The sequence below is a fragment of the Dryobates pubescens genome, chromosome 13 (genome assembly GCF_014839835.1).
Source record: "Dryobates pubescens isolate bDryPub1 chromosome 13, bDryPub1.pri, whole genome shotgun sequence".
In the NCBI taxonomy this organism is placed as follows: Eukaryota; Metazoa; Chordata; class Aves; order Piciformes; family Picidae; genus Dryobates; species Dryobates pubescens.
The window spans coordinates 4,159,038-4,186,906 of record NC_071624.1 but is presented as its reverse complement, the minus strand read 5'-3'; the positions used below and the strand labels follow the sequence as shown (position 1 = coordinate 4,186,906).

The window sequence follows — 27,869 nt, the reverse complement described above, 5'->3', positions numbered from 1 at the left end:
GAACAAACTCACAGGCTGTACAATTAGAAACACCATCTTACAAACATGCAGCAAGAGGAAAGTCAACTAATCTGATGTTTGTTTATTTCTTTAACATTCTATTAAGGCAAAGAAGCTCTATAATGAGATTATTCCATTTTATCTCTTAATTGTATCCAGATATGCAAAACAGATTTACTGCTAGTGGCCTGTATACAGTACAATATTTTAAAGCTAATTATGAAACAGTATTACTATTGTTGCACAATGAAGCACTTATTCTTACTGTTATAAACCAAAACTATTCTCTGAAATTAATTGTAATTACCTTTTTAATTGGATATAAACCCTACTAAATTCTGAAACAGCTAGTTCTCTAAATATAATTCTTTTAAATCCAGGATGATATCAGCATAAAATATTTTAATTAAATAAATTGCAAAATAAGGGGAAAAAAAGACATTAGGTAGTCTTCCATTTCTAAAGCCAACTGTAAGTCAAGGCTTGAAAGGATTCAAGTTCTTATTTTTGAACACCCGAATTCTGCCATTATCCGTGTAAGCAAACACACACATCCTCCTAAACCAGGGTATTAATAGTTTAATTGCTCCTTGAAGAGTTGTTAGCACCTGGCTTTTGTTGGTATTATTCCACACAGAGAGGAAACGGTATTGAAGTATTTACCCTCACAAAGCTCCAGGGCCCAAAGCATCTCACAGCTTTTTCACTGCTTATGTACATAATGCAACAAACGAGTAGCTTCCAAGTGACATTGTCTCGAAGTTCTTCTATTCAAAACCCCTGCTGAGTAGATGGTGAAAATCTTTACTTGATCTGGTAGTCATGATTATTTAAGACTTTTAGCCCTCCTGTCCTTAAGATGCCTCATGTATCCTGATCACACAGCTCATACAACACAAACTACATCTCAGGCATTTATAACTGCTACTGCAAACTAAATTGAAAATCTTTTAGCCTGTGGTTCAACATGTAAGTTTAATCTTGGTCTTTCTGAACACATATTCATACTATGAACAACTTAGGTCAACTACAGACTACTCACAGCTTGTTTGCAAGCCTTACTTGAATACAGGATACCTTCTCCCACTCTCCACTTAGTGATAAAGGCACAAGAAAGAGGCCCTTGTTTATTTCAGTGGAATGAAGCAGCAATTTAGAACTTACCTGAGCCACCATCATATGTGTATTTCATACAATTTGCACATCCAAACCAAATTACATTTACACACACTATGGTACTTAAAGTAGTTACATTTTGGTGAGCTGAAATGAATCAGAACTTCCAGATAAGATTAAACAACTATATCAAGTATTTAGGAGGAAATATCTTACTTCTTATTGACTTACTGTAGTGAGAACTTAACTATGTATTAAATTGCTAATATTTTGGTGAAAGCTAAGTTAGATTCTGGTGCTGATTCTGCATTTGATGACATATTATCCAAGTAATTTAATGACTAAATATTGCAGAATGCATATCTGAGACCATCAGGAAATTTTGTTTAACCAGCAGTTCACCACCAGAAAACCCCCAATACTTCAAGTGGTTTTCCAAGAATACATACCTTTGCCAACTCTGTTCAGCTGATCCTTCAGTATCATTATGTAACCAATAAATATTTATGTTAACACTTAGCACAGTCTCTAAGGGCATTCATTTTCTATTTATTTGAAGAGCACACATTATCTAGGGAGGCTCTTCTGTGATCTAAATTCCACTCCAATCACAGAGTCACAGAATGGGTTGGAAGGGACCTATAAAGCTCATCTAGTTCCATCCCCCTGCCATGGGCAGAGATGCCTCCAACTAGACCAGGTTGCTCAAAGTTCTATCCAGTCTGGACTTCAACACTTCCAGGGAGAGGAATTTCTCTGGGCAACCTGCTCCACTGCCTCACCTTCATGGCAGTAAAGAATTTCTTCCCAATGCCTAATCTAAATCTACCTTCTATGAGCCTAAAGCCATTAACCCCTTGTCCTATCACTACATACCTTTGTAAAAAGTCCTCTCTGACTTTCCTGTAGGCTCCCTTTGAGTACTGGAAAGCCACTGCATGGTTGCCGTGGAGCAAAGTTGAGTTTTCTATTTGCCTGCCAGGTGTTAAATGATATTGGGTTACTGTCTCTACCATTCCATTTTTTTTACTGCAGCTCTTCACAGATTAAGATTTGAATCCTTTGAATTTAGTAGGATTTTGACAGTAATTCAAGCTCTGTAAGTCTTAGCTCTGTCCACCTGATTGTGACATCTGTGAGTTTCTAAGCTCTGTATATGCCTATAGAAACTGTATTTACCTGCCGTGAGAATCCTGTCACCGGATCCTTGACAACCATCCTCATCATCACAATCCCCACTTGACTCCATCTCTTCACTTCTTCCGCCCCCACTGCCGGCATCCCGGGAAGCCCATCTTTCCAGTTTCAATTTTGCCTTCTCAGCATCCAGCTAAAATGGAAGAAGCAAAAAAGCAACAATGGTTAGAACATTTACACAGTTCCTACCTCTTGTGAGTAAAGTGGATTTAAAAAGTAACAAGCACTTTCTCGTTCACTTTCCAGAAGTGCTTCTCAAGATGAAGGTTTTCTCTGGCAGTGATGTCCCAATATTTTACAGTAACAGACTACACCATCAATTTTTTTCCACACCACATCATCACAGGGAGCTCTGGTCCTCTTGCAAACCACAGCTTGGAGATCACTGGTTAATTATGGTACAATCTCCCAGCTGAGTACTTATTTTGGGTAATTTACAATTGAAGACCACAATCTACTTGACAACCTTTGAAGGGATGATGGTATTTGCTACTTTTCATTATAGGCTTGGTCCCCTGGAAACCTTGGCCCTGGATGTGATGTTTAAGATGGTGTCATTTAAGATGTCTGTCCCAACAGTAAGTTGTTCATTAAATTTAACTTGAATTAAATTTCTTGGATTGAGTGTAGAAAAAAGGAAGCCTTTTCTAGAATAAATCTGAATGTATCATATCAGGTCACACTTGCTTTAACAATACATTTACTCTCCAAACTCATCTTTTTGACCTTTAGATAACACTTTCTCCTTTTGCCACCATCCACAGTTGCCTACCATTAATGCTGTGGGAATTTGGCAGTTCAATGCAAGTTCAAAAAACCCCCAAATATTTCATTATCAGTGAATTCAAACTCAGCCTATCCAGGGAACAAGGGCAGCACTGTTTAGAAAGAAATGGGGTACCTGTTTTAGACCAAAACATTCTGTTATAAGGCATTTGTCAAGCAAAGATGATTGAGGAGAAACCTGAAGCCGTCCCCCACACCTGAGAGGAGCACCCACTTGCTGTGCTCCTGGTGGAGCTGTGCAGTTTTGGCACAGCATTTCAGAACCAAGGTGCTCCACATTCCTTGGTGGCCTCCCTCCTCAACAGCCTGTATTTGTCACTAGTGCAAATAATGCTTCAGGATGCTAAAAGAAGATGGGAGAGCTTCTGTAGAGAGAAGCCGCAGCAGCACAGCTTTCCCTACAGCCGAGTGGCAGGGAAATGCCCTGATGTGGAGTGGATTGATTTCACAAGCTGGCCACTTTGGTCACTATTGAGTTTCCATCCCCCCCCCTACCTATTCACCCCCATTTTGTGCATCAGTAACAACTTCTTTTCTGAATTTTGTTGGAAAAATACACAGGGGGTTGTTGCTTTTGTTTTTAAGTGATAGAAAGAGCAATCCCACTATTTCTGATCACTCCTTTGCTGAAATTTAGCCTACAATGCATATGAACTTTGTTTTGAAAGGCAGCAGCGTCTTTTGTCTCCTTTTCAGAGTCACACAAAACCCTCGTTGATGTTAGCTCTGCTTGTATGGCATGAGGAGGTGTGATTGGACCTGTTTGTCCACCTCTGTGCAAATATTTTAACCAAATGGATAGACTTTGTGATGCTTCTCAAAGTCTCCCACATTGTGGGCTATCCAATATCCTTCATTACAATTATGTTCCCCCCAAAGTACTGCAGATCCATTTCAGGCTTTGTGATCTACTTTATCCCACAGCACCGTGATTATTCTTCATGCTGAGCAAAACTTATCTTAAAATGTGGTTACTTTAAAGATTCAAGCACACTTCACACTAAAAAGGAGGTGGGTTGGGACCTGGGGGAGGAATTGGAGTGCAGGGCTAATACAACTATATTAAATGGGTTGAAAGGATGATGGATGCAGCAAATTCTCTGTAGTGGGAAGCTTTGTGCGATGGTCTCCTTCAGATACTATGAGCTGCCACCCTCCACTCTGGGGATGAGAAATGCTTGGATGAATGCAGCAAAGATCCCATTCTACATAACAACAGATGCCAAAACTTCTATATGGCAGAACTCAGGAAATTTTTCGCTATTTTGTTGAAAAAGATTTGTTTGCTCATTCTGGAGGCACAAATAACTTCACACTGCAGTGAGATCAGTAAGTGGGAGGAGAGGGTATAGACTCTAGTGGGGAAGCACATGAAACACTCTCTAATTGTTACTGCATGACTGTTTGTTATAAACAAGTTGCTTCATGTTGCGCCTCATTATTCACAGGCATAAAGACTGATGTCATAGCAGTACAAAACAACATTTTGTTAAACAATTGGAAGAATTTGCCTATTAGGGAGAAAGATAACTCAGTTCTTTCACAGATTTATTGTGTCCTGACCATATGAGAGAAGACTCATTCATTCTGAGTTATAATCCTTCAGAATGAAAAGAATTGGCCTTAGTGGTGAGCAGAGCAGGCACAAAATTCAATAAAGGCGTTTAATGACTGTTGCCAGTCAGAGCAGAAATGTTCACTGCCTGTTAAGGCTACTCCTTCTTTCCAAAAATTTCATTTCATTCAGTGCCATGGCTCAATCCTGACCTCTGCTCAAAACAAGCAAATACATGAACCAAATGCGCACCGCTTTCCTGGGCAAAGAAACAAGCTCAGCTTCTCAACATGGTGCACAGCAGCATTTGGTGGACTTCTGGGCTCTTGGAGCCTTCACTGCAGAAGGAGATTGTGCAGCCTAGATCTGCATCTCCTGTTCATAGTAATGAAGCGGTACTCAGCTCTTTCTTTGCTTGCCAGTACAGAGGACCATCGAATCACACCCTCTACTTATATACCAATTCCACATTACCATTTAAGTCAGCTCAGGTGTGGTCTACAAACCCTTTTCACCATGGACACCATTTCCCAACTTCTTCCAATGACTTTTACATCTGTGGCTACCATTCACCCAGAATGTGGGAACAGAGCAGATCTTTGTGCAGAGATAGTGGTTTATCTATAAATGAACCCACTGCAGGAGATAACACAGCATAACCACTTTAGTGAGGAGCTCCACTCACATCATGCAGCCCTGTTGAGAAGGCAATGTCACCACTGCATTGTGACTTCTGATCCAGCACCCTACTCTTTTCCAAATTTTGAAGGGACACTTCTCCTTTGCCTACTGCCACGACTATAGTGAAATCACTGATTTAGTGCAAGAGCAAAGTCTATGCCTGCATTTCCCCATCTCCATTTTTTCTTAGAACCACAGGAAACTTTCTCAAAGGCCTGAGACTGCACTGAAATAGCACAGACTGCATCAGGATGGACTAGAATGGTGCAGCTTTAGAAGAAGATCATAATGAGGGACATTAACCTTTCACCTTTTATTAAGCTCTACCAGGTCTGCTAGATGGGTGTGGACAAGCAATGCCTGTAATGCTTTGTGCCTAGGGGACTGAGAGGTCCCAACAGAGGAGATGGAGGTCATACAAAGGTCAAAGGCATCTTTATAGGCAGCCATGATCTGTTAAAAAGCTTGGAAAATTCTCCTGGCTGCTGCCACTATCAGTACAACTTTCTGCTTCCTCACAGATGGTTGTAGAGAGAATCACATTCCCTTGCTCATATTTAACACTGGAAATCAAAGACAGGAGTCAGTCATGGCATTTCTATTACTGCTTAAACCCCACTCTTAAACAAGCCTTATTTCACCACTTTGCACAATAGTGCTAGCTTGGGACTGCAGTGCCTTGATGCTGAAAATTGATGCTTTGGTTGAACAATTGCAATGGATTTAAAGCTGGGCACTGGAGCTTGTACATAAACCTTCACAAAGCAGAAGACAGTTGCTGCCTAAGATTCCAGAAAATACCGGAATCCTAACAGCTTAAAAATCAAGACTTCTGAAAGACAATGGTTTGTTTTGGTTGGGTGTTTTTTGTTGCTGTTGTTTTTCAAACTCATGAAAAGGTTGTATAAATAGATCAACTGAGAAATTACTCAGATCAGGAATTTTCCCAGTTGCAACAGTCTTTGGCTCAGACTCAGAGATCTCTAAAGCATTTTTTAGAAAGTCTTGCTGTGGGAAAGCTTTAGTGCCTCTGATTCAGCTGAAAGGTAAAAATCACATACTACTATTCAGCTCTGAGTCAGATAGAGATGACTACCCTCATGCACTTTGTTTATCCTAGCAAAGGCACCAACCTTAAGTGACATTAGAAAAACAAGACAGTTCTGCTGAGGTATGGTTTTATGGGGAAGAAAGAAGTCATATGAGAATGGTTGCTTCCTTCCTGATGATGCCTGATGATGCAGCACGCACATTCTTGATTGTATAAAAGAGTCCTTCAGACTTCATAGGCTTCACAGACTATGTGACACCCAACCCCTGAGCTTTCCATGATGAGTTTAACCCTAATTCTCACTCTGATCACCGGTGTGGTAGAATGTAAATGTATTCCTCTGTTTTTTCATGAAGGCATGTTCCACTTGAATACTTCCACACATTAATTAAATAATAAATGTTTAGCTCTGTGAAAACTACTCTATGAAAGTGCCAATTTCAATCTGTTTCACTGATTAGTCTATTTTCTGAGGGTTCATATAAGAATGTATATCTGAGGGGATGACTCCAAGCTGTAGGATAATAAACTCATTTCATCAGAAAATAGGTTTTTAAATTGTATTTTGCACCGCAGTTTCAGCCTTTTCAGGTCAGTGAACACAACAATGAAAATCTATGAGAATACACTTTTTGAATAAAGCCACTTTAAAGTTGTGTGCTTGGAATATTCCGAGACAAATCCCATGCAATAATTGTTTCCTGAGGGATTTGGTAATTAGTTTTCTATATGATGGATTTCAGCCTGAATGCTTTTCCTGTCTGAAAAAGAAAGCTCTGAGGTGAAACCTGACTTCTGTCCACTTGTCATGTGAGCACACGTATCACTTGCTGGTGTTCTCACAGTGATCAAAAATGGCTGATTATATACTGCATTTAGAAACTGTAAGCTAAGCATGATCTTTCCTCAAGGTACTTACAAGTAGCTGCCTTTTAAAAGTGCTTTAGTGACATCAGTATGATTTGCAGAGACAAAGCATTTTGCCAGCTTATACACAAGTAATGCACAAAGCCTCATCTTGAAGAGAGTCATAAATGACTCAATCCTCCTGTTGTTTTTTTTTTTCCCCTTCAAAATAAAAATAAAAAAAAATCCTTTCTAAATCATTATTAGGTCAGAAATGACTACAAATGAAATGAAAAAGACAATGTGCCTTTGTTTTTAGCCTATTGTATACATTTTTTGTTAGGGGCTGACATATTGCTTTAGGCATAAAGCTGCATTTTACTGGTGCCTTGTGACTGAGCAGATGTTCTGTCATTCCACAAAACAATAGCAACATAACAAAATTTAGACATAACTGCCATATATATGCTTATTCCTAGTGGGTCCTCTCCTTTGAGATAACATTTATGGTTAATTTTCCTCCACATATGCTCTCAGCTCCTTTTTAAAAGCATTTGGCAGCTGCTTTTGCTTCTTCTCTTCACATTTATCTATCATTCATATATTACAGTATAAATAAGCAAGATGATCTTACTTGTCTTCAATTTTTCCAGACATTTTATTTGGTTTGTTTTTTCTTTGTCTCTATTTCATAGAAATCCAAGAAATCTTAATGCATTATCCCTGTCTAGTTTCTTCAGAAAGTAGTACAACGCGGGGGGAGGGGAGCACTCAACTCTTAAATCCCTATTTTAGCGACAGAAAACAGACATTAAACCTTCTGCAGCACCTGACACCTCCAGAAGGTTTCCTTCTGCTGTATTTACTCAGATCCTTACAACAACCTTTGCATAACACATTTTGCTTTACAAGTCACCTGCACAGTATTAGAATAATTTCACTGAACAGCTCTAAATAATTTATGCGACACAGTTACAGACTGACAATGGGTTTAGAATTGTATTCACGTCTCTCCAGAACAGACCTTTTCCAGCTAGGGAATTTAACCAATATTGGTAGATTCCTTTGTTTCATGTTTTTCTCTCTAGCCTAAGTACCTCACATATACTTACACTGATAGTTGTATTTCTTGTCTATGCCAATGCTCCTGGTAGATATACATGTATAAACCGAAGAATGAAGGTTATCTTCAAGCACATGGAAACGTGCAGAGTCCAAGTCTTGGGTTACATATACCCACAAAGCTTGGATGGACACCCTGCTTTCCTTCTCCACCCCAGTATATCTCGACTGGAGCTATACACAGCATTTTCAAATGTCTTTCTCCTATTTATTTAGTTAGCTTAGTTAGTTAGTTAGTGTTTCCATTTCCTCTGGTTTGTTCCACCACTAAGTTTTCCAGGTTGGCTGGGAGCACTTTCAGTCCTGAAATGGCCCATGCCTACAACAACCATGCCAGTTCTGTAACTATACAAACACTTTTCCTTCTGTATTTGTCTGTGACACTGCAGCTCCACTGCACTGTGGCACTGCAACTGTCTTTCGGATAAATCTGACAAGTTTCTGGTCAGATTGTATTGCAGAGATGATGCAGACCAGAATCTGAATTACTCTAAATACTTTAACTCTTACCCAAACATTGAAGCCACTGCCACCCCCTCCCAAAGCCCCACTGCTCCTGGTTCCAGAAGTGCAGGGCCATAGTGCTCAATGTGGAGGGCAGTCCGTGACTCTGGGGCTGTTCCTCACCTACTCAGGAGTGGCAAAGGCCCAGCAGAACAGGCTCACATGGAACAACAGGCTCACAGTATCCCACAGCAGAAGGAACACAGTGACATCAAGTTTCTTTAGGATCATGACATCTTGTAGGGGAAATGACAAACCTGCTTCTAATGTGTTTTATGTACTGTTTCTAATTTTCTGCTTCATTCTAGAATTCTTTTGTTCTAACAACTTTAATTATTTGACCAACTCTCCTACTGTGCTTCTGAGCACCTTCAGTATAAGCTGTACATCTTTTAGGTCTTGCTTTTAGGAAGGACTTGCTTTCTGCCTTTCCCCATCATTTTCAAGCCAAATAGCTACTGGAATTGATGGTTTCATTTGTTTTAGTTTGCTCTTTTCCCCCATTAAATTACTAATTACTCCTTTCTAAAACAGCATCATAGATTTAGTTTCTTATGGTTTTAGTGGAAGTTTCTTGCAACCATTCAATTATTTTCTATATATAACTTTTCAGACTAATTTTCTATCCCTAACTTCCCCTACACACACACTCCAATCCTCTGTCCTCGAGGCTTTGTATTTGCATGAGTCTGTCTTTACCCATGAGTATCTTTTGTTCTCCTGGTCTATGCAGATTGACTCGTTACTCTCTTCCTCGTATTTTTATTGCCAGATGACATACCAGATACTTAAGGATCCACATTTTCATTTATCTTTGAATATTTTCCATTTCCCCTCTGTGTCCTTCCCTCTAAGCTGGCTGTTTCTCTCTGATTTCCTGGATAGTCCACTGCAGATCCATACAACACAGCAGACAAACTAAAAGCAATTATTTTTCTCTTGGCTGATTACAAATTTAATAGAATTATTTCAGCATGAATCTAAGATGCTTTTTAGAGCTTCACCCTGTTACACTGCAGGATTAAGTCTTCTGTTTTTCTGGTGTTTATAGTTTCTGGTTTTCAACTGATTATTAAAGGTGAGCGTACTTCTAGAAGAGTGCTAGCACCATGATCAGCTTAATATTCGTTGAGCTAAATGACACAAGCTACATATGTTCTCATATTTACTGATTACACTGTGAAGAAACAACGGGAATGTGCACTCATGGAATCCTATTGCTATCAGCAAAGGCTTCATAATAACAGTTTGAGAAAACTGTCATCCAAAAATGATTAATTGTGAAGAATGTACAGGGAATACAAATGAAAAAAAACAACTTGCTCTAGTTAATGGTTTGTTTTAACCAAGCACAACAGCTGTTTAAGGAGAATTAACAAAATTAATTTGAATTCACTAAGACCATTGGGTTAACCAAGCAAACAGATGCTTCTTGAGGTCTTAATCTTGGTGATGCACTGTCACTGTTTGGTATTATGTCACAGAATCACAGAATGTTATGTGAAGCACCAAAGAAGCTCTTTCTGATCTGTTATCTACTGTGCTTAACTTAGACATAATCCTTGGTTTAGTCCCTGCCACAGGCATGAATAGAATAGAATAGAATAGAATAGAATAGAATAGAATAGAATAGAATAGACCAAGTTGGAAGAGACCTTCAAGGTCATCACGTCCAACCTATCATCCAACACCACCTAATCAACTAAACCATGCAACCAAGCACCCTATGAAGTCTCCTCGTAAACACTCCAATGATGGTGACTCCACCACCTCCCCAGGCAGCCCATTCCAATGGGCAATCACTCTCTCTGTGTAGAGTTTCCTCCTAACATCCAGTCTGAACCTCTCCTGGTGCAGTTTGAGACTGTCTCCTCTTGTTCTGGTGCTGGTTGCCTGGGAGAAGAGACCAACCCCCACCTGGCTACAACCTCCTTTCAGGTAGTTGTAGAAAGCAATAAGGTCTCCTCTGAGCCTCCTCTTCTCCAGGCTAAGCAACCCCAGGTCCCTCAGCCTCTCATAGGGCTTGTGCTCCAAACCCCTCCCCAGCTTTGTTGACCTTCTCTGGACATGTTCCAGCAAGTCAACATCCTTCCTGAACTGAGGGGATGAATTTCACCTCTAGGCAGTTAGCTTTGTGTATTCTCTTCCAAAAATAAAATCTGCTTTTTAAATCTCAGTACATGTAGTTTGAAAACAGAGTATATGGCTACAAAACCTGTCATGTTACATTAAGACCTTCTGCTTCCTGTTGAAGGTTTGTTTTTTGGGGGTTTTTTGTTTGTTTTTAAGGAAAAGGTAAATAATTGTAATAAAAGAGCCATGTAAACATGTAAACTGTTAGTGAAGAGTGTGCAGGAGTTGATTGCAAAAGACTTGTGACCCTTCAAACCAGTTAATTCTTGAGACAGTGGCTGTTTGATGCAACAGCTTCAGAAGGAAAGGGTTGCTGAGAGTGCCAACAAGGTGCTCAGAACGACAATGCCACCAGCTCTTGTGATGTGGCCCCTTGTGTGAGAAATGGGACCACGACATCTCTAGACATGCACAGAATAGATGGATGATGGTGCTGTCACCAGTGGGAGCTGCACTTAGTTTTAGTTTATAATCACAATAATGCACAAGACCAGAAGGCAGGATTCTCTGCGAGGGTGAGTGGCTGGGAAATGAACACTGTCTCTTGCCACACTGAGACGGAAAGGCGCAAGGCCAGACGTGGCGAGCATTGCCTCCAGTGCTCTCACAAATGAGTCTGTTCTGCATTGCTTACACCACCATTTTTCCACACTTGGAAAGGAAGAGCATTAAGAGGGATAACTTTTGCAAGGGGTTAATACAATGACCAGAAAAAATGAGGAGGCTTCTCTGAATGACCATGGCTTGCCTCTTCGAGCACAAAGAGGACTGGAGGAATATGGTTACTGTCTATAAATGTATTTAGCCTTCCCTTTAAATGTGGAGACATCTCTTGAGAATAAAATTAGCATGCAAATATAAAGGGAAGAAAACAAACTTTTAAACCATTGGAGTTAGGACTTTGGGGCCAGCCCCCCCCAAGAGGAAGACAGAGACTGAAATTCTCAAGCATTTGCAAGACCTGGATGAATAACTTTGTGAGCAAAGCTGTCTGTGATGTCAATGAGCTGATGTGGTATTTCAAGAGGTTTTGGCCAGACTTCCATCCGGTGTTTCTACACTCTGCTAGTTTCTAATATTAGAAAATTGATTTGTAAAATCAAAATCAGAAACCGGAACCACTCCCATTAGCCATTAGGAGTGTTAGTTCCTTGCTTGTCTGATTTCTATGTGAGAAAATTGTGTCTACATATCAAATTATGTCCATTCTTCTAGGCTAAGAGCGAAGCCTCTTAGTTGTGCTTGAGGTCAAAATGTTGCTCAAAAAAATGTATTAATTATTGCTGGTGCTTAATGTGGTTTACAAATGTCCTGTTTAACTAGGAGCTCATCAGGTTTTAGATTTCTAGTAATAGCCTGGAACCTTCTGTCTGATTAGACTTGGGCAGTGTAAAATAAGAAGTGCCTGCAATTTGGAGGCTGGTCGCACTCCATCAGCCCTGGAATGGCAACCTTCTGATAAGCTGCATGTTTTTATGGGTTAAGTGAGTAAACATTGGCCAATCTAAATTGTCTAAGGAACAGAGCCAACTCTTCTCCTTGCTTTGTACTGAGACAGCAATTACCTTTTTTTATTTGCTGAAGGAAATGTTCATGACATGCTCCAGTGCATGTTAATTCTGTTCCATGTTCTTGGATAATTATGTGCTTTCAAGCTCTGTCTTGGTGAAGATCATTTTCATAGTATGAAGAGTTTGACATGACATTGGAAAGACTTGTGAACAATCAAAGCCTTTCATTATTTGGCAGTGCTCAACTGACCTAGGCTTGGATTTGATGTTTCATGTTAGAACATGACAGAAGCAGTGGTCTGTTTAGTCTCTTCCCCACTAAATCCCAGCAACTGAGCACTAAAATACAACATGGACTAAAATATGGAAAATATGGTAAGAAGATTGATAATGATGTTTGTCATGCATTTAACATACACTGATGTTGGGAGCTAAATCAGAAATTATTGTGAAAAGCTTTAATAACCCACATTTTGAAGCAATCACTGTGTCCATATGCCACCAGACCTATCTGAAATCTTCAGTATCACATTTCTACATGTGTTGTATTATTTAGGTGTCATGTATGCACAGAAAAAGACAGGATTGGAGCCTATGATGCTATGAATCAGCAAACTGAACTCTGTGGAGTTGATCCAATTTATTCCACATGAAGGGCCAGCCCAGATATTTTTATTTGTGAAAGCACGGTGTTGTAAAGAAACAGACAAATGCACTCCATGGCTTGCGAATATGGCAGAAGACAAGACTCTCTCTTTCCAGATGCTATACTCGCATGGTTTCATGGTAACATTTGATGAGACACGACTGGGTGTTTTCATTAAGTCATTTTTATTTAAGAAGGAAAGAAGAGAGAAGAAGAGATATTTCTGCTAGCAGCAGCTGCCACTGAGGCTTCTTTCCAATGGCTTTCCTTTTCATTGTTGGCTTCCCATACTCTGATGTGCCACAAAGATTGAGACTGTGACACAGTGTTTTTACCAATGAATCTCTGTCCTCTCCTCACAGAACTCAGGAGCTGTTATATTGGGTTAAAACTGATTAAAAGGTTAAAAAGATATGGAGGGAGTGGCAAGGCTGCCAGGCAGTGACACAGCAGAGAACATTATATAAGCTGTGTTTTCCTGTGAAACCAGGTTAAAATGCAAGGTGTGGGCAAACAACCAACCAGTGAAGCTTCTGGAGAGCAGGAAGAGTTGCTCTGCCTTTCCCCTCGTGGGTTTAAATTGTGTTCAGGATTGGAATAGGCACAGCAAGTGTAAAAAGGTCAAAGCCTCAGTCTTTGTGGATGATCAGCTGCTCCTACTGCCTTCTCAAAACCCACTAACAGGATAATTTGATCACAAAGATCAAAATCTCTGTCCTGGTGCACCAGGGAGATTGATAACTGCATTCTTCTGTACTATATATACCTATAATTCAGGGATGGTAACTGGCCCACATTTACCAGAGATGTAAAAGTGGCTTTGAATCTCTTTCTTTGTATCTCGTTCATGCTGCATAAAGGAATTGCTATTTCCAGGGAGAGGACTGAAATGCTCAGAACAGGGCTCTAGACTTGTGCTGCCAGCACTTCACTGCAGAATTCACTTAAGCAGTTTCAGCACATACATCCAATGCTCATTTGTCCTGTTGTTTTACAGTTATTATTTCAGAACATTTTCTCTACAAGTGACTAAGTTCCCATTTAATCAATTAGGATAATTTCCACTGAAGTCTCTTCTGAGATTTCTGAAGTTTCTCCATTCCATTTTTCATGTCGCCAAACATTTAATTTTTTCATTTAATTACAGTTCAAATAATCACCCTCTTTTCTCCATTGATGGCTCTGAATTAGATTCTACACTTGCACAGCTCTTTAGACCTTACCTAAATTTCAAGCAGTGTTCAAGAGGAGTAAAGAAAAGAGGTCAGCTCTACTACAGATAGGAGAGAGATCTGGACTTGAGCTGCCTTCTGTTATTGTAATGAGACCTAGTTTGGAATAGGGAAAAAAATAGCAAATGACCTGAGAACTACCACAGGAAGACAGTCAGTGTAAACCAAAACATTCTGGATTCCCCCTTCTCAGCAAGGTGCTTTCTTTGCCCCTCATATCATCTGTATTTAATCTTTGCCAGCTCCTTTTCACTGATTACTTGTGAGCCACCTATTTTATTATTTTTTTGGGCCATCTCAGGGAATGGTATTGTCTTTCCTGCTTAAAGATGGCCATCAGTTCAGTTGAGCATGATTCTTTCCCAACTTGAGCATGATTCTTGGCCACTTCTGCTTGAACGTACTGTTGTGTTTTACAAACAGAAGCTCTTCTTATATTGGTGGCTGAACCCTCCTGGACCCTTAGCAGCTCTACCCAAGAAAAGGTTTTCTCCTCCTTTGATTAACTTACATTGAAGGCCTGCAAGGACCATCCAACCACCTCACCTATTTCCCTTCCCCACCTTAGACCTCTGAAGCAGAAAGCTGACCTACTGTTTCACTTTGCTCTACCACAGCTTTTGCAAAACTTTTAATCTTTACACAGAGGATTCTCAGTGCAAACAAGGAGGAACCAACTGCAGTGATCTCACCACTGACCATCAGCAAGTTCCCCCCTAGTCTGGGAACTCTATCAGAGCTTGTCAGCAATATATCGCTCTGGATGAGACATGTGGACTGGAAAAACTTGGACATTTTAATATGCAGCTGTGCTATTGAGGGACCATTTAGATTGCTCCAGGAAAGCTCATGTAATGGAATCATATGATGGTAGGGGTTGGAAGGGACCTCTGGAGATTGCCCTGATAAAGCAGGTTCACCTAGAGCAGGTTGCAGAGGATCACAACCAGGTAGATTTTGAATAGCTCCAGAGAAGAAGACTCCACAACCTCTCTGGGCAGCCTGCTCCAGGGTGCTCCAGCACCCTCAAAGAAAAGTTGTTCCTTATGTTCAGATGGAACTTCCTGTGTTCCAGGCTGTATGGAGAGACTGCTGACCCTGGCCTCCTCTGAGTGAGAGAAGAGGTACAGCTAGAGTGAAGTGCAGGCGCTTTGCAGGAATGCCCTTTGCTCCCACCTAACTGGCCTGAAACCGCAGCAAGTATCAGTAACCACACACATGGATAAGCTGTTGCCTGAAAAGAAAAAGCTGCAAGTGAGAGACAGAGAGGTTTGGAACCAACAGCAAACCCTGAACCCAGAGCAGCATTCTTTCCTGACAAGGAGCTATCATTGAAATGAAGAACAAGCTGCGGCATGTCTCACATACCAACTCAGGAGCAGCCTTGCTTGCTGTACATTCAACCCCACAAGGGCTCATGTATTTACATGCAGCTCTGGAAGGTACAATTACTTGTGATGACAAAGAATGAGCTAAGCAACCAAAGACAGACTCCTGTGCACTTGTCTCTTCGTCCTACGCATGAGCAATCACATTACACAGCCCTGATTCTGCCTTGGGCATTTTCCTAACAATGAATCAGGCAAAAGAGGGCAGAGATGGCATAAAGAGACCATGAAGAATGCACAACTCTAGTATACCTCGGCTGCATCACTGCTTCCTCACCTTCCCAACAGCTCAGGCATGGCTGTGCTGAGGCCTGAGTGTTGGCTACCCTGGCAGCAGCACACACTCCAGCACTGATTGTAAGCAAACTGGAAAGTATCTGGAGACCCTGAAGAAACACTGGAATCACTACTATATCTGGAGGAGTCGTTTGGTCCAGGTCTTTAAAGTACTTCTGAGCTATATTTAGCTGCTGAAACATAACATGAAGTACAGCAAAATCCCTGCTGCATATTTGGTCATCTGATACTAATTATGCATGAACAAGAAGGAATCTATCTTTGCTTTAACTTCAAAGGCAAGGCCATGCTTCTCACTGTCAAGCAGGTAGGACTCACAGCACTACTCTGTGATTACAACTGCAGGAGCACATGCCCAGCAGGAAATGGAAGGCAGCTGGAAAGGTTCAGCAAGCACTAATGTTTCCTCTACTCTCTGTTCTCTTGCTCTCATGTAAGTTATGGGAAGAGTATTGCTATTTATTCAGATTATTCAGATATTGTGAATCACTGACTACTGAATCAGTCTGCTCATCAATTTCAGTCAAAGCCATCTCAGAAAACTTTGCCTCACCAGTCCCAAGCCCTTTCCGTGTTGTTCTAGGGGTAAGCATGGGGACACGGTCACCAACACACACAAGCATACAAAAGAGAAGGATTCTACAAGCCTGATCAGTTAGCAAAGCAGGCAAAAAGCAATTGTGGAAATCATAGTAGAATCTACCTCCACCATAAAACCTCCATGTTGTGTTTGATGTCACCTTCCCCAGAGCTTTACCTGGGCTGGTGTGTGTCTGTAAGCTCTGCAGGGACTGCCTACTCTTGTGGATTTACTACTACTACGAGAGAGATTTGTTCTTAGCTAGTCCCTTAGTCCTTTTGTAATAAACGTGATTAATCTTAATAATTAAAAGGATGCCCACCTCTTTTTTTGTTCATTACTCTACAGATGGTAGTTGGATGTTGTTTGGGGATTTTTTTAATTTCCTTGTGCTGTGTTTTCTTTTTAAGTCTGATCTCACCACCTCTCCACTACCACATGTGTGTACCTCAGACAAGTAAGTGCAATTGCAGTAAGGGGAAAGGTGCTTGATTGTGCCCAGGTTGCAAATCGCATTTCCTCTTACCCTCTGTGACCGTTTGAGGCTGTGCCTTTAAGGACAAACAGTGTTAGGACACTCTGGCTAAATGTTTTCGGTACTAGAACCAAAACATTCTGATATTCTAAACGAATTTCATTGGTGCATGGATAAAATGCAACTTTAGATTGTGGAGCAGTTGGAATTTTTTTTTTCTCTCAGTTCAGTTTGGTTTGGGAGTTGGGGGAGTTTGGGTTTCAGCCTGTTCTCCCTGCCTGCTTCTTCGCGAACTGCTGGAGTTGGCCTTCAGATAAGCAAAAACCAATCCTGCATGGGCTTTTGAAGCTTACTAACAACTCTTTCCCTTAATAACTTGCCTTTCTTTCTCTCTAACCCCTTTTTGGGAAAAAAAGGGAGGTAGGGGGGGAGAGAGGGGGTTACAGGGAGGGGATCCCTCCTGGGGGAGGGATTTTTGTTGTGTTATTGCTCTTTGCTGTATATTTCTGTGTATATATTGTAAATACCTGTATATATTGTGTTATATATAACCTGCTTTCCATATATGCTTGTAAATATCTAGCTTTGCTCCTCCGACTGAGTTTAGCTGTGGTTTCTTACTCTGTGGAGGAGAGAGAGCCAGGCCCTCTCTCAACCTACCACACCCTCTTTCATGTGACACATTTTTGTTCAGGTCGGTTGTATCCTGACTACACATACTGCAACTTTTATTGGGAATATTTAAGATGGTGGTAACCTAATTCTCATTCCCTTCAGATGGCTTTTGCTAAAAGGTATGGCAGAACGGAACCATAACGAAGGACATCCTTGTCAATTTGTATTGTGTAAAAGGCTCAGATTAATGTGAAGCACACAGCTGAGGTATCTGTGTTTTGAAGTGCTTGAGAGACGCTTTTAATTGCTGCAATCTGTTGTGCCTCTCAGATCTATCTCTGAAGGTGTTCAGCATGGTGTGTGTTTTGCTGATGAGCCATTCTTTGTCTTGAAATGAAGAAATGTTTTGTCTTGTGTCAGATATTGCAGCTGCTGATATTTAAATGTTTAAGAATGGAAAATGAAGGCTGGAGCACTAACAAAAGAATGAAAGCAGTTACGGCAACGGTTGTTAAACATCGTAAGGTGGTGTTTTATTACTTTAGTATTATGTTTTGTTTATCTCTCTTCTGTTCATCAGCCAGGAGCTCAGGATTTTCCTTTCAATAGATTCTCAAGTCTAATTCTTTCTAGATAACGGCCAAGTTAACTGTGCTCCTGTGGTGTATAACCATACGTTTTATACGTTCTTTCTTGGATCTATAGTGGATGTCTCACATTAGTGGCCTCTATCAAAAGGTAGCATTTCTTAAGATTTCCCTGAGTGGTCTTGATACAGTGGAAGATGCTGCAATAACTGATTTTCCTCTCTGATTCTTCTTAGCATTTTATCAAAAATGGGGACTGATCTTACAATGTGGGTGGAACTACCTTTGGAACACAAAATCTTTATAAACATATTGATTGTATTAACAATAAATCATACCTGTGTTGTCTCCATGGTAATCTAACACTGCCAGTGTACAGCAAACCAAGTCACTGTCTATTTGCTTTGCTGTTTCTAAGGAAGGGATAACTAACTTAAGGAACGATATGTTGCTATAATCTTTGTGAAATCACCCTTCACCCTGTTTTACTTCTCCCATGCCCTCCTGATTAGTAATACATATTTTAGATATACACACCAGGGCTTCTACTCAGACATTCATCCCATTGCTTTATTCTACCTCTATAAAGCTTCCCCAGGCTCATGTCTCCATTCCCCTGTCAAATCACTCTGTGGCTATTTCTCCCCTCTTTGTCTGATCTCATATGCATACTTTATTCTGCCCACTCTCCCTGTCTTCAAAGCCTCCATCACTGCAGTGACTGTCATATCTGCTCTAAGTCCATTTATTCAGCTATGAAAGAATGGGAGTACTTGGGGTACTGATCTAAGTTGATGCTTTTATTAACTCTTTTGGACTACACCTCCCTTTGCATGGAGTCTTCTGAATTGAGGTGTACCTGATATTTGGAGCATGATTTAATCTCATAACTCTTTGGAAGTTAGTGGAGCTTGCAAGATCAGAATCAAACCACTCTCAGGCTACTCATTTTCAAAGGCTATATTAGTGAAGAGTCTTTTTTTCCTTAATTTCTCATTTAAGCGCCAGAACAGCCAATGTAAGGTGAGGGATAATGACCTACCTCCAGAACTGTGTTTAATATTTAATAGCCCATGATCACTATTTAATTTGGACCAATCTTATACTGCATGCTGTAGAAGTCTCTCTACTGTTTCACATCTGTTAAATATTTTAGATATTTTAGCTTTATATTTATGTAGTCGAGATGGAATATAATAAAGCCTGTTAAAATCAAGAGTGCATGAGGTTATATTGGGTATTCTGAGAAAGACAGATTTAGCAACCTTAATGGAAACCATTCACCCCTCTATTGCGATGTCAGATTTGTTTCTCACAGTTCTGCACATCACGTTTAACTCAGTTCTTTCCACCGAAGGCAGCTGATGTCTTCTAGCAACACATTCAGACATGGTTTCCCTCTTAATTCCAACTTCTCCAGAATAAATTAATACTGCAGACACAGAAGTATGCACATGAGAAAGATCATTCCATATGCAAAATGATGTATCTAAGCAAATGTGAAGGAGCAACTTACTGTCAACATATAGTGGAATTCTCCTAACTTCCTTCTGGGCATCTCGCTAACATTTGACATTTGGGCAGCATGTTTTCATTATGGCTGAAAACTCTTTATGTGACTTTCTAAACCTGTAATGAGTTAGGAAGGTCAGGCTGGATAACGCCCCAGTGATGGCATTTAACGCTTCACCTCACCTCCAGCAAACTGTCCCATGAAGTTTGAATATCATGAGGTGGATGGAGCATTGCAGATGTGTCTCTGCAATCTGACTGCTGTCTACAGTTTTTTGCTGTCAGTATTTTCTCTAAAATGGAATCTTTCCTCCTGAAGAATGGCTCCTACCCTCAAGCAGAACACCTCTCTTTAGCAAAGGCCAACCACCCCTAAGACACACCAGGTAGGTTTAGATAACTGTAGACAGAAGTATCCTGAGATGATGTTTGCATGGTTACAACTGTGGGCATTATATTGTCAGGAAGCAACTGAGAAAGGCAGACCCAGCCAATAAAACCTGGTAACAAATCCTGCTGTCATTCCTTGCTAACTTACTTTAAAGTGATCTCACCAGACAGTGATACTACTGCACTTTATGCAAGTCCTGATAAAATGGATTATATAAATTTGGAAACTGAGCAACGTTATACTAAATATCATGCATAGACCCATATCAAGCAAGAATCCAGTAAAAGAAAGAAAGAGACTATACTTTTCCCCATAATTTACATTCTTAATCTTTAAACCAAACTTTTGCTGTGTTTGTGCAATTAAGCCCATTATTTCACTGGCTCTGCACAGCTCTTGGAGGATTTAGTCAAGCTTTTCAGTAATTCTGAAACATACTGTGCATATTTGTCTAAAAATGTGCCCTAGTTGTAGAGCTTGGACAGGTAAGAGAGTTAATGAGAAAACAAAAAAAGTGAACATTAAGGAAGAAGTGCTCCCAGGGGACAATAACACAAAGCAAAAGATACATTATTGCTCACTGAATTACCTGCACAAGCATTTGCTTTCTTATTACAGCATTAATCTTTGATTGTGTGACACGGGAGTCAGTAGTGTTAGTCCTTTACCTTGTTCTGCAAGAAAGCAGAGACCTGCAAAAGACAATTGCTCCTGCCCCCAGCATCTGACAGCAGCAGTACTCCTGGTGCAGGTCAAGAGAATGCCTCTGGTAGGGAGAAGAGGATTTGTTTCCCTCTCTCTTACCTTATCAGACAATTCAGAGAAATTAATTGGGACTCTCTCTAATGTCCTGAAATTTCCTCTCCTCTCCTCTTCCATCCCATAAACCCAGGACCATGTTAGCTAACTTTGGCTATGGCCCAGTCCACCTTGATTGCTGCAGGCCAAGCTCTTGGATTCTTTTTCCACTCATATTAAGCTTTATAAGGCACTCTCCACCCTCCATGCTACTGCAGGAGGAAGGGCTAGAATCAGAAACTGTGGCCAGCATGTCAAAGGATGGCCCTTCTATTCTGCTCTGATGAAACCTCACCTGGAATATTGCGGCCAGCTCTGGTCCTCAGCCCAAGAAGGACAGGAACCTGCTGAAGCAGGTCCACAAGGCCATAAAATTGATCATAGGACTGGAGCACCACTTCTGTGAAGGAAGGCTGAGAGAGTTGGTGTTGTTCAGCCTGGATAAGAGAAGGCTCCAGAGAGAATTTATCATGGCTTTTCAGTAGTTAAAGGGGCCTATAGGAAAGACTGGGAGAGACTTTCTAGTAGGGCCTGTTACAACTGGACAGGAGACAATGGATCAAAACCGAAAGAAGGGAGATTTAGACTAGGCAAACGAAAGAATTTTTCACAATGAGGGTGGTGAGACACTGGCCCAAGCTCCCCAGAGAGGTGGCAGAAGCCCAGTCCCTGGAAACATTCAAGGTCAGGTTGGATGGTGGTCTGAGCAACGTGATTTAGTTGAAGATGTCCCTGCTATTGAAGGGAGGTTGGACTAGATGGCCTTTACAAGTCCCTTCCAAGCCAAACTATTCTATGATTCCCTGAAGTAAATACAGAATTGCACAGGCACACCAGCAAAATACCTCCCAGACACAACCTAACATTGCTGGCTGGCAGTGAAAAGCCACCTTTGTAGGCCTAGGTTTTGGTCTGAAGCAGAGAACAAGAAAAATATTTTGAATTTTGAAGCTGTTAAGTACAAACCTGAGATAAACAGCATCTGTACTTCATAAAATAATAATTCCACTAAACTTTTCAAGCTTAGAAGCCTGCTGAACACAAAGCACAGCACCACACAACGTGACCTTCCACAAGAGAACTGTCACCTCTTGATTTATACTTGCAATATCGCATCTTTCCTACATGAATTTCAATGGGTATGATAATGTACTACAAGTCCTCAGAGCCAAAGTGAACTGCTGGAGAGGTGGCTCAGGATGAAAATGACCAGCATGACATAAAAAGGGTCATAAAGGTTGAGACTAGGAGTTCAGCTAAGTCTATCAGTCCTCACCTGAAATGACACAAACCTGACATCACTCCTTGGCATTGCAGGCAAAATGTGGTTCATCATCCCAATGACAACAGGCAAAGACCTTCATTCAATCCTTTTGCTAGCAGCAAAAGTTAAAATTGTAGTGTGGTGGTGAGTGTTGCAGGACAAAGGATAGATGAGGGGTGTAACAAAGCTTCAGGAGGCTCTAGCTAGGGGCTAGAGAGCTCACTGAGGCTTCAGGGGTATGACATTAGGGGTTTGGAAAGCTGTGTCTAGAGTATCTTTTCCCCTTCATTAACCTACTGCTCTCCCATCAGGGATTCTTTCCCACTGGGGAACTCTAAGACCAGAATGGACTGTACATTCTGGGTGGTGCTGAAGAGCATGATGGAGCTGCAGGTATGTTTTTGAATAATATAGAAGCCCTGATATGAAAATGTGCACCTGTATCTGTCAAACCACACTGCTGCATCCTTTAGTCTTCATGTGGCCACTACTCTGAGAGAAAGGTTTGGCATGACAGCTGGAAGCTTCCTCTCTTGCAGGCACATCTGCTCAGAGCTCCAGGTGGGCTGATGACTGATGGCGAGCTGGCTGTGCCCATGCTGGGACTTGCTTGTTGGAGCACGGTCTGTGCAGGGCAGCAACAGTGGAGACACTCCAACACTTGGCTGTCAATACACCAGACACACCACGGGTACCTCCTACATTGCTCTGCACAATCATCAAGGATCATTGCTTCATATTTGGTCCTGCTGACCCTGCAAAAAACTCCCACCAAGGGGGTGTTAGCACACACTGAGAGAGCAGGAGGGCACCTTGGATGTGCCCGAGTCCTGCCTGCACAGTGCACAGTTGGGAGCGGGAGGAAATGCAACGAAAACTGTCCATTTGTAATCCTTGATAGTTCACATTGAGAAAAAAAAACACATGGGAGTACAGGAAATGCCTGACTGATAGTGTAAGCACTCATGTAAATTTGTGCAGGCTGGCAGGCTGATTTTCATCAGGCTGGCTATATTCTTTGAAGATATGTCACTTCCCTGGATGTATGCAGCTGTGTGTTTGAAGCTCACACTGGTTGGACAAAATGATTTGTTCATGATCTTGATGTTAGCCCTTTCAGGGGAAAAAATTTCCAGCACTTCAGGCTTTTGTGAGTCTGAAAGGCTCATTCAGTTTTTAAGGATCTGCCTTAGCTTTTTTTTTATTACGATTATTTCTTTGAAGCCTGAACAGGCAATTTGATGAATGAGAGAGAGGGTGGGAGAGAAAGCACACAAATAATATATTGTGTATAGTTTTGCCAATTACCATGGAACAGTCCTCAACCAACTGAGAAGGTAGAATATTTTTTATATACTATTACATAGAGTTTCTTTTATCTTCTTGTTCCTTTCCTCTTCCTTTATTATTACTCTGTTCAGTGCCACCAGATTTTATTTTTAGGAACTGATCCCGATGTTCTTGCTTACACAGACCAGTGGACTCCTTAAGTAGCTTCAGGAAACCAAAGCCCCAGTGCATTAAAAGCAAAGCACTGGATTCCTGAGCTGGATGGAGACTCACTGCATGCAAGGCTGTTATGCAAAGATGATGAATTTCTCACCCCTGCTTTTTCTGTGCATACTTTAACAATTTCAACCCTCTGCATATGCAAATGTTTGATTTTCTCCCTTGCAACTGAACAAATACACAGGCATTTTAATAGCAAGGTGGTGTTTTTGGAGCAGCATCACTAGCTGCCAACCCCATCCTGGGAAAGGTGGTTGGGATGTCTCTCAGTGAGGCATATAAAGCATGAAACATCCCATCAGCTGCCCATGGGGAGCCCAGAACAAGTCTGATTTAGCTGATTCTCCATTTGACTCACTTTGACATAAAATTGAGGGAATTTTTCTTTCTACAGTGAGAGGCTAAGATGGAAGCAAGACACAGTGCAACTCCTTTTGTGATACGAGTGTAGCTGTATTGATTTAACTGAGAGGATCTATCTCTACACATCAACAAACTGCTGACTTCCCTGTACCATAAACAGCATTTAGAAAGTATTTCTTACCAACAATCTCAGAGAACCATTTAATAAAGAATGATAATTCTTTTAGAGCTCTTGAAGCCAACCTATTCCACAGTAAAGATACCAACTCAACATTTTGCTGAATTTTATGTCTTGTTCAGGACAGTCTCTATGTAGAGCAACAAACCACTTTTTTTTTGGTCTTTTTTATTCCATTTTTTTTCCATTCCACACTTTCTAGATGATTGCTCTATCAAGGAGTGTGAAATTTGGACCTGAAAGTACTGACTGTGTTTTGAAGTTAACCCTAAGCCTCTGGGCTACTAAATGATTTCATAAGCAAAACCATCACACTCTTCATTTAAGATTGTTCAGCATCCTCTTGATCGTGACACTACTTAAACTGCTGGAAAACTTTAGCTACTCAGTAAGGTTTTACACTGATTGTATTTTGCCAGTAAAATTTTAACTATTACACAGTTAAAGAGACATCTCTCACAGCTGCTGACTGAATATTAATACCATTTTTTTTAAATTTCCACTATACTCCATTAAAATAGAACTAAACATTAAAAATGAGCACTAGACGTGGTGACATTTATTCCCCCACTGTGTATCACTACATGACTCGAGCCCTTGTTTCTCTTCACCCCATTTGTGGTTCTATCCATCTGATTTATAGAGCAAGCTGTAGCAGGAAGTAGAAAGGAATTCTAAATCAGCACTCGTTTGTCAGACTTCAATAGTAAGTGCAAAATATGGTATTAGAGCAAGACTGAAAGCTTTCTTCCTCCTCCTTGTAGAAACGACTTCCTTAGAAAGGACTTCATGGTACAGCAGAGGTAATGGTCTAAGTGGTTATGTATTTTCCACTACTCAGCTGCTCTGCATGGGTGTGTTGTCAGACGGGGGAAAGTTTGAGGCAGGTTCAAACATGCAGAGTATGTTCAAGTTTATGACTTGATTGTGCTGAGGACCAGCACTGTTAGTTTGGATCAATGGTGCTGAGAGGAGCAATTCTAAGTCTCAAAGCTTGCTACACCAATTTGTAATTATGATGCAAACTGTCCACTTACTACCCTGTCCTGTAAGATGATGGCTTTTTCAAGAGACATTAAAGGTTTTCATTTCTGCTGCTCAGCTTTCTTTTCCATCTTGAACTTCCAGGCTTCTCAGAGGATTCATGCTGCCTGACATATGGTGCTTATGCTGTATGCATTGTTGAATTACTGCTTCAAAAACAGACACAAGCCTCTTTTAATTAGATTTATGGGAAACCTTCCTGAGGCAAATTCCTCCCAAAGCAATTACTGAGCACACCTGAGATAAAGGGACGGCAGGGGGAGGGATTCTCTTTCTTTCAACATAAAATTTAATTTATTTGGTTATTTTCATTATCAAAAGGAGTAATAATGTTTTCAAAAGGAGCAAAGTGGCTCATCATAATGAGTCATTAACTGTTTATCCATAAATATGCACAAAGCTGGAAGAAATAAAAGCAACAAAGTTTCCTGCCCTAGAGAGTGTACAGAATGATGTTATAGACTCACTTGTTACAGTAGCAAAGCACTGGGGAACATATCACTTGAAGCATGTGGGCAGAACCAATAGAATCAAAATGACTAGAGCAACATTTTTTTCTAAGGTATTTCAAGACAAGCAGAGTCTCTGGACTTGGAAATGTAAAGCATAGTCTTGAACACTGGTGATCCTCTTCTTTGGGATGTGCCCTAGAGAAATGCAATGAATCTGCAAGGCATTGGCAGTGTTAGGAGCAGTAATCCTTCACCAACCTGCCCTTTACTATGTAACTTATAGCCTTTGGCTCTCTTCTGCCCAGGACAGCATCTGGGCAGCCAAAATCCTAGACCCCAGCTATGCTGATGTCAGCTTTTGCAGACAGGAGAACAGGCTGTGTAGGAGTACAGGGAGAAGATGTGATCAGGTAGTAGTGGAAAGCGTTTGAAGCAAAGGCCTTCTGTTGTCTTCATCAGAGACTCAGAACTGAGTAGCCATGACGCTGCCACCAAAAAGTGATCCAAAACACACTTGACATTGAAGAGAAACACACCCAAAGGTATGCCACAGCAGAAGTATGCCACAAAGCAAGCATTACTACTGGATGACTTAAGGAGGCTACTGTAGCAGCTTTTGAAGGCTCACAAGAAGAAGCTGTTGTTTTTACTAATATCTGCAGAAATGTATTCCCTGTGAAAAGCTGCTCTGCTTAAATGGAACAGCTGATGAGGAGTAACCCCCTCAAATTGTGTTAACACCTGGTCCATTTATTTTCTGCTTTGAGTGAGATTTTACAGTAGAATTCTAAGCTGCTCAGTGAAGGAGGCTGGAAGGGAAATGCTGACAGCCTCTTACTAGGGCGATGCTGAATGGCTTTGCTGTAAAAGGTACTGCAAGTCCACATTTGTGGTGGGAGCTAAATGGGAAGTAATTTGTCGTTACTAATATAAACCACATTTATCAGCACAAAAGTTATCTTACGTTTTTGGACATGCTCTAAGTGTGTTTAAAATCAACAAAATGCTGGTGTGTGACCTTAATGCATACTAAGCAGCCAAGTTTATAAATGATGGTCCATGGCAAAACCTGCATCTTGTTAAATACCCCCACTATCTATATTAGAACACTGTAAATGTGGTGTGTTTTTTTCCTGAAAATAATACATATTAACTGTAGTAGATAAAGATGTCACCAGGACACTGACCTGAAGAAAATACTTATATAAAGCTGCCCTATAGCAAAAAAACAGAAGCAACAATCAAGGATATGCATGTTATAAGTCAGCAGGGTGTTAAGCAAATGTGACAGAACAGGGACCCCCGAATTGGGCATCTAGGATGGGGAGAGCTACACAGAGACCTTATGAAGTGCTGTCTTTAAAAGTAAATATGTGATATTTCCTAAGTATTCATATAGGAACTGCTTGTGTGGAACCCTGGAGCATCCCACTCTCATTAGCAATATTAAATCTCTGGAAAAACCAGCACAAAAATTATTCCTGTTGTTTCTAACAGTGTTTTGAAGTACGTTTTCAGGAATGGAATAAAAATGAAACAGAAACACATGTAATCCTTCCCTTAACAACAAATGACTGTTCTAATTTACTGCACAGGGAAGTTCAACATCCACACCATGTATGAGAGATCTTGCTGCTGTGAAAGTTCTGTCACAGTCCAGCACAACTAGCAGAGGATGACAAGGCATTCATGAAATCCTGGCTGCATCCTTACGCTCCTCAGATTCCTCCACACATCACACTGCATGGCCACTGTAGTGGTATCCAAAAGGATCTATCAGCTGAGATCCTGAAATCTAGTCTGAGCACTGTTCTGTTCCACACAGAAGCTATAAGCTTCTTGGAGATTCTCCAGAAGAGAGGAGATCTTCATAAGGGTCTTGCTGCTATTTTCACATGCAGGACTTTTTTTTGTGCACTAGTGATTGCTGTGTTACTTCTTTGAACTGCAATGTTTGTCCTAGCCCCTCCCCCCCACTTCCCCCCTTTTTTTTTCCTTTCTATTCCTTTACAATTCCTTATCTTTACACATTAAAT

General features: G+C 40.8%; 1 protein-coding gene across 1 annotated transcript in view; it reads right to left on the bottom strand.

Annotated features, from left to right (window-relative positions):
- Nucleotides 1–27,869, bottom strand: part of LOC104309989 (glypican-5) — a 390,036-nt gene that overhangs the window by 94,743 nt on the left and 267,424 nt on the right. The window contains exon 8 of the mRNA XM_054166882.1: nucleotides 2,296–2,446. Within this exon, the coding sequence (XP_054022857.1) occupies nucleotides 2,296–2,446 (151 nt within the window). The remainder of the gene's footprint in view (nucleotides 1–2,295; nucleotides 2,447–27,869) is intronic.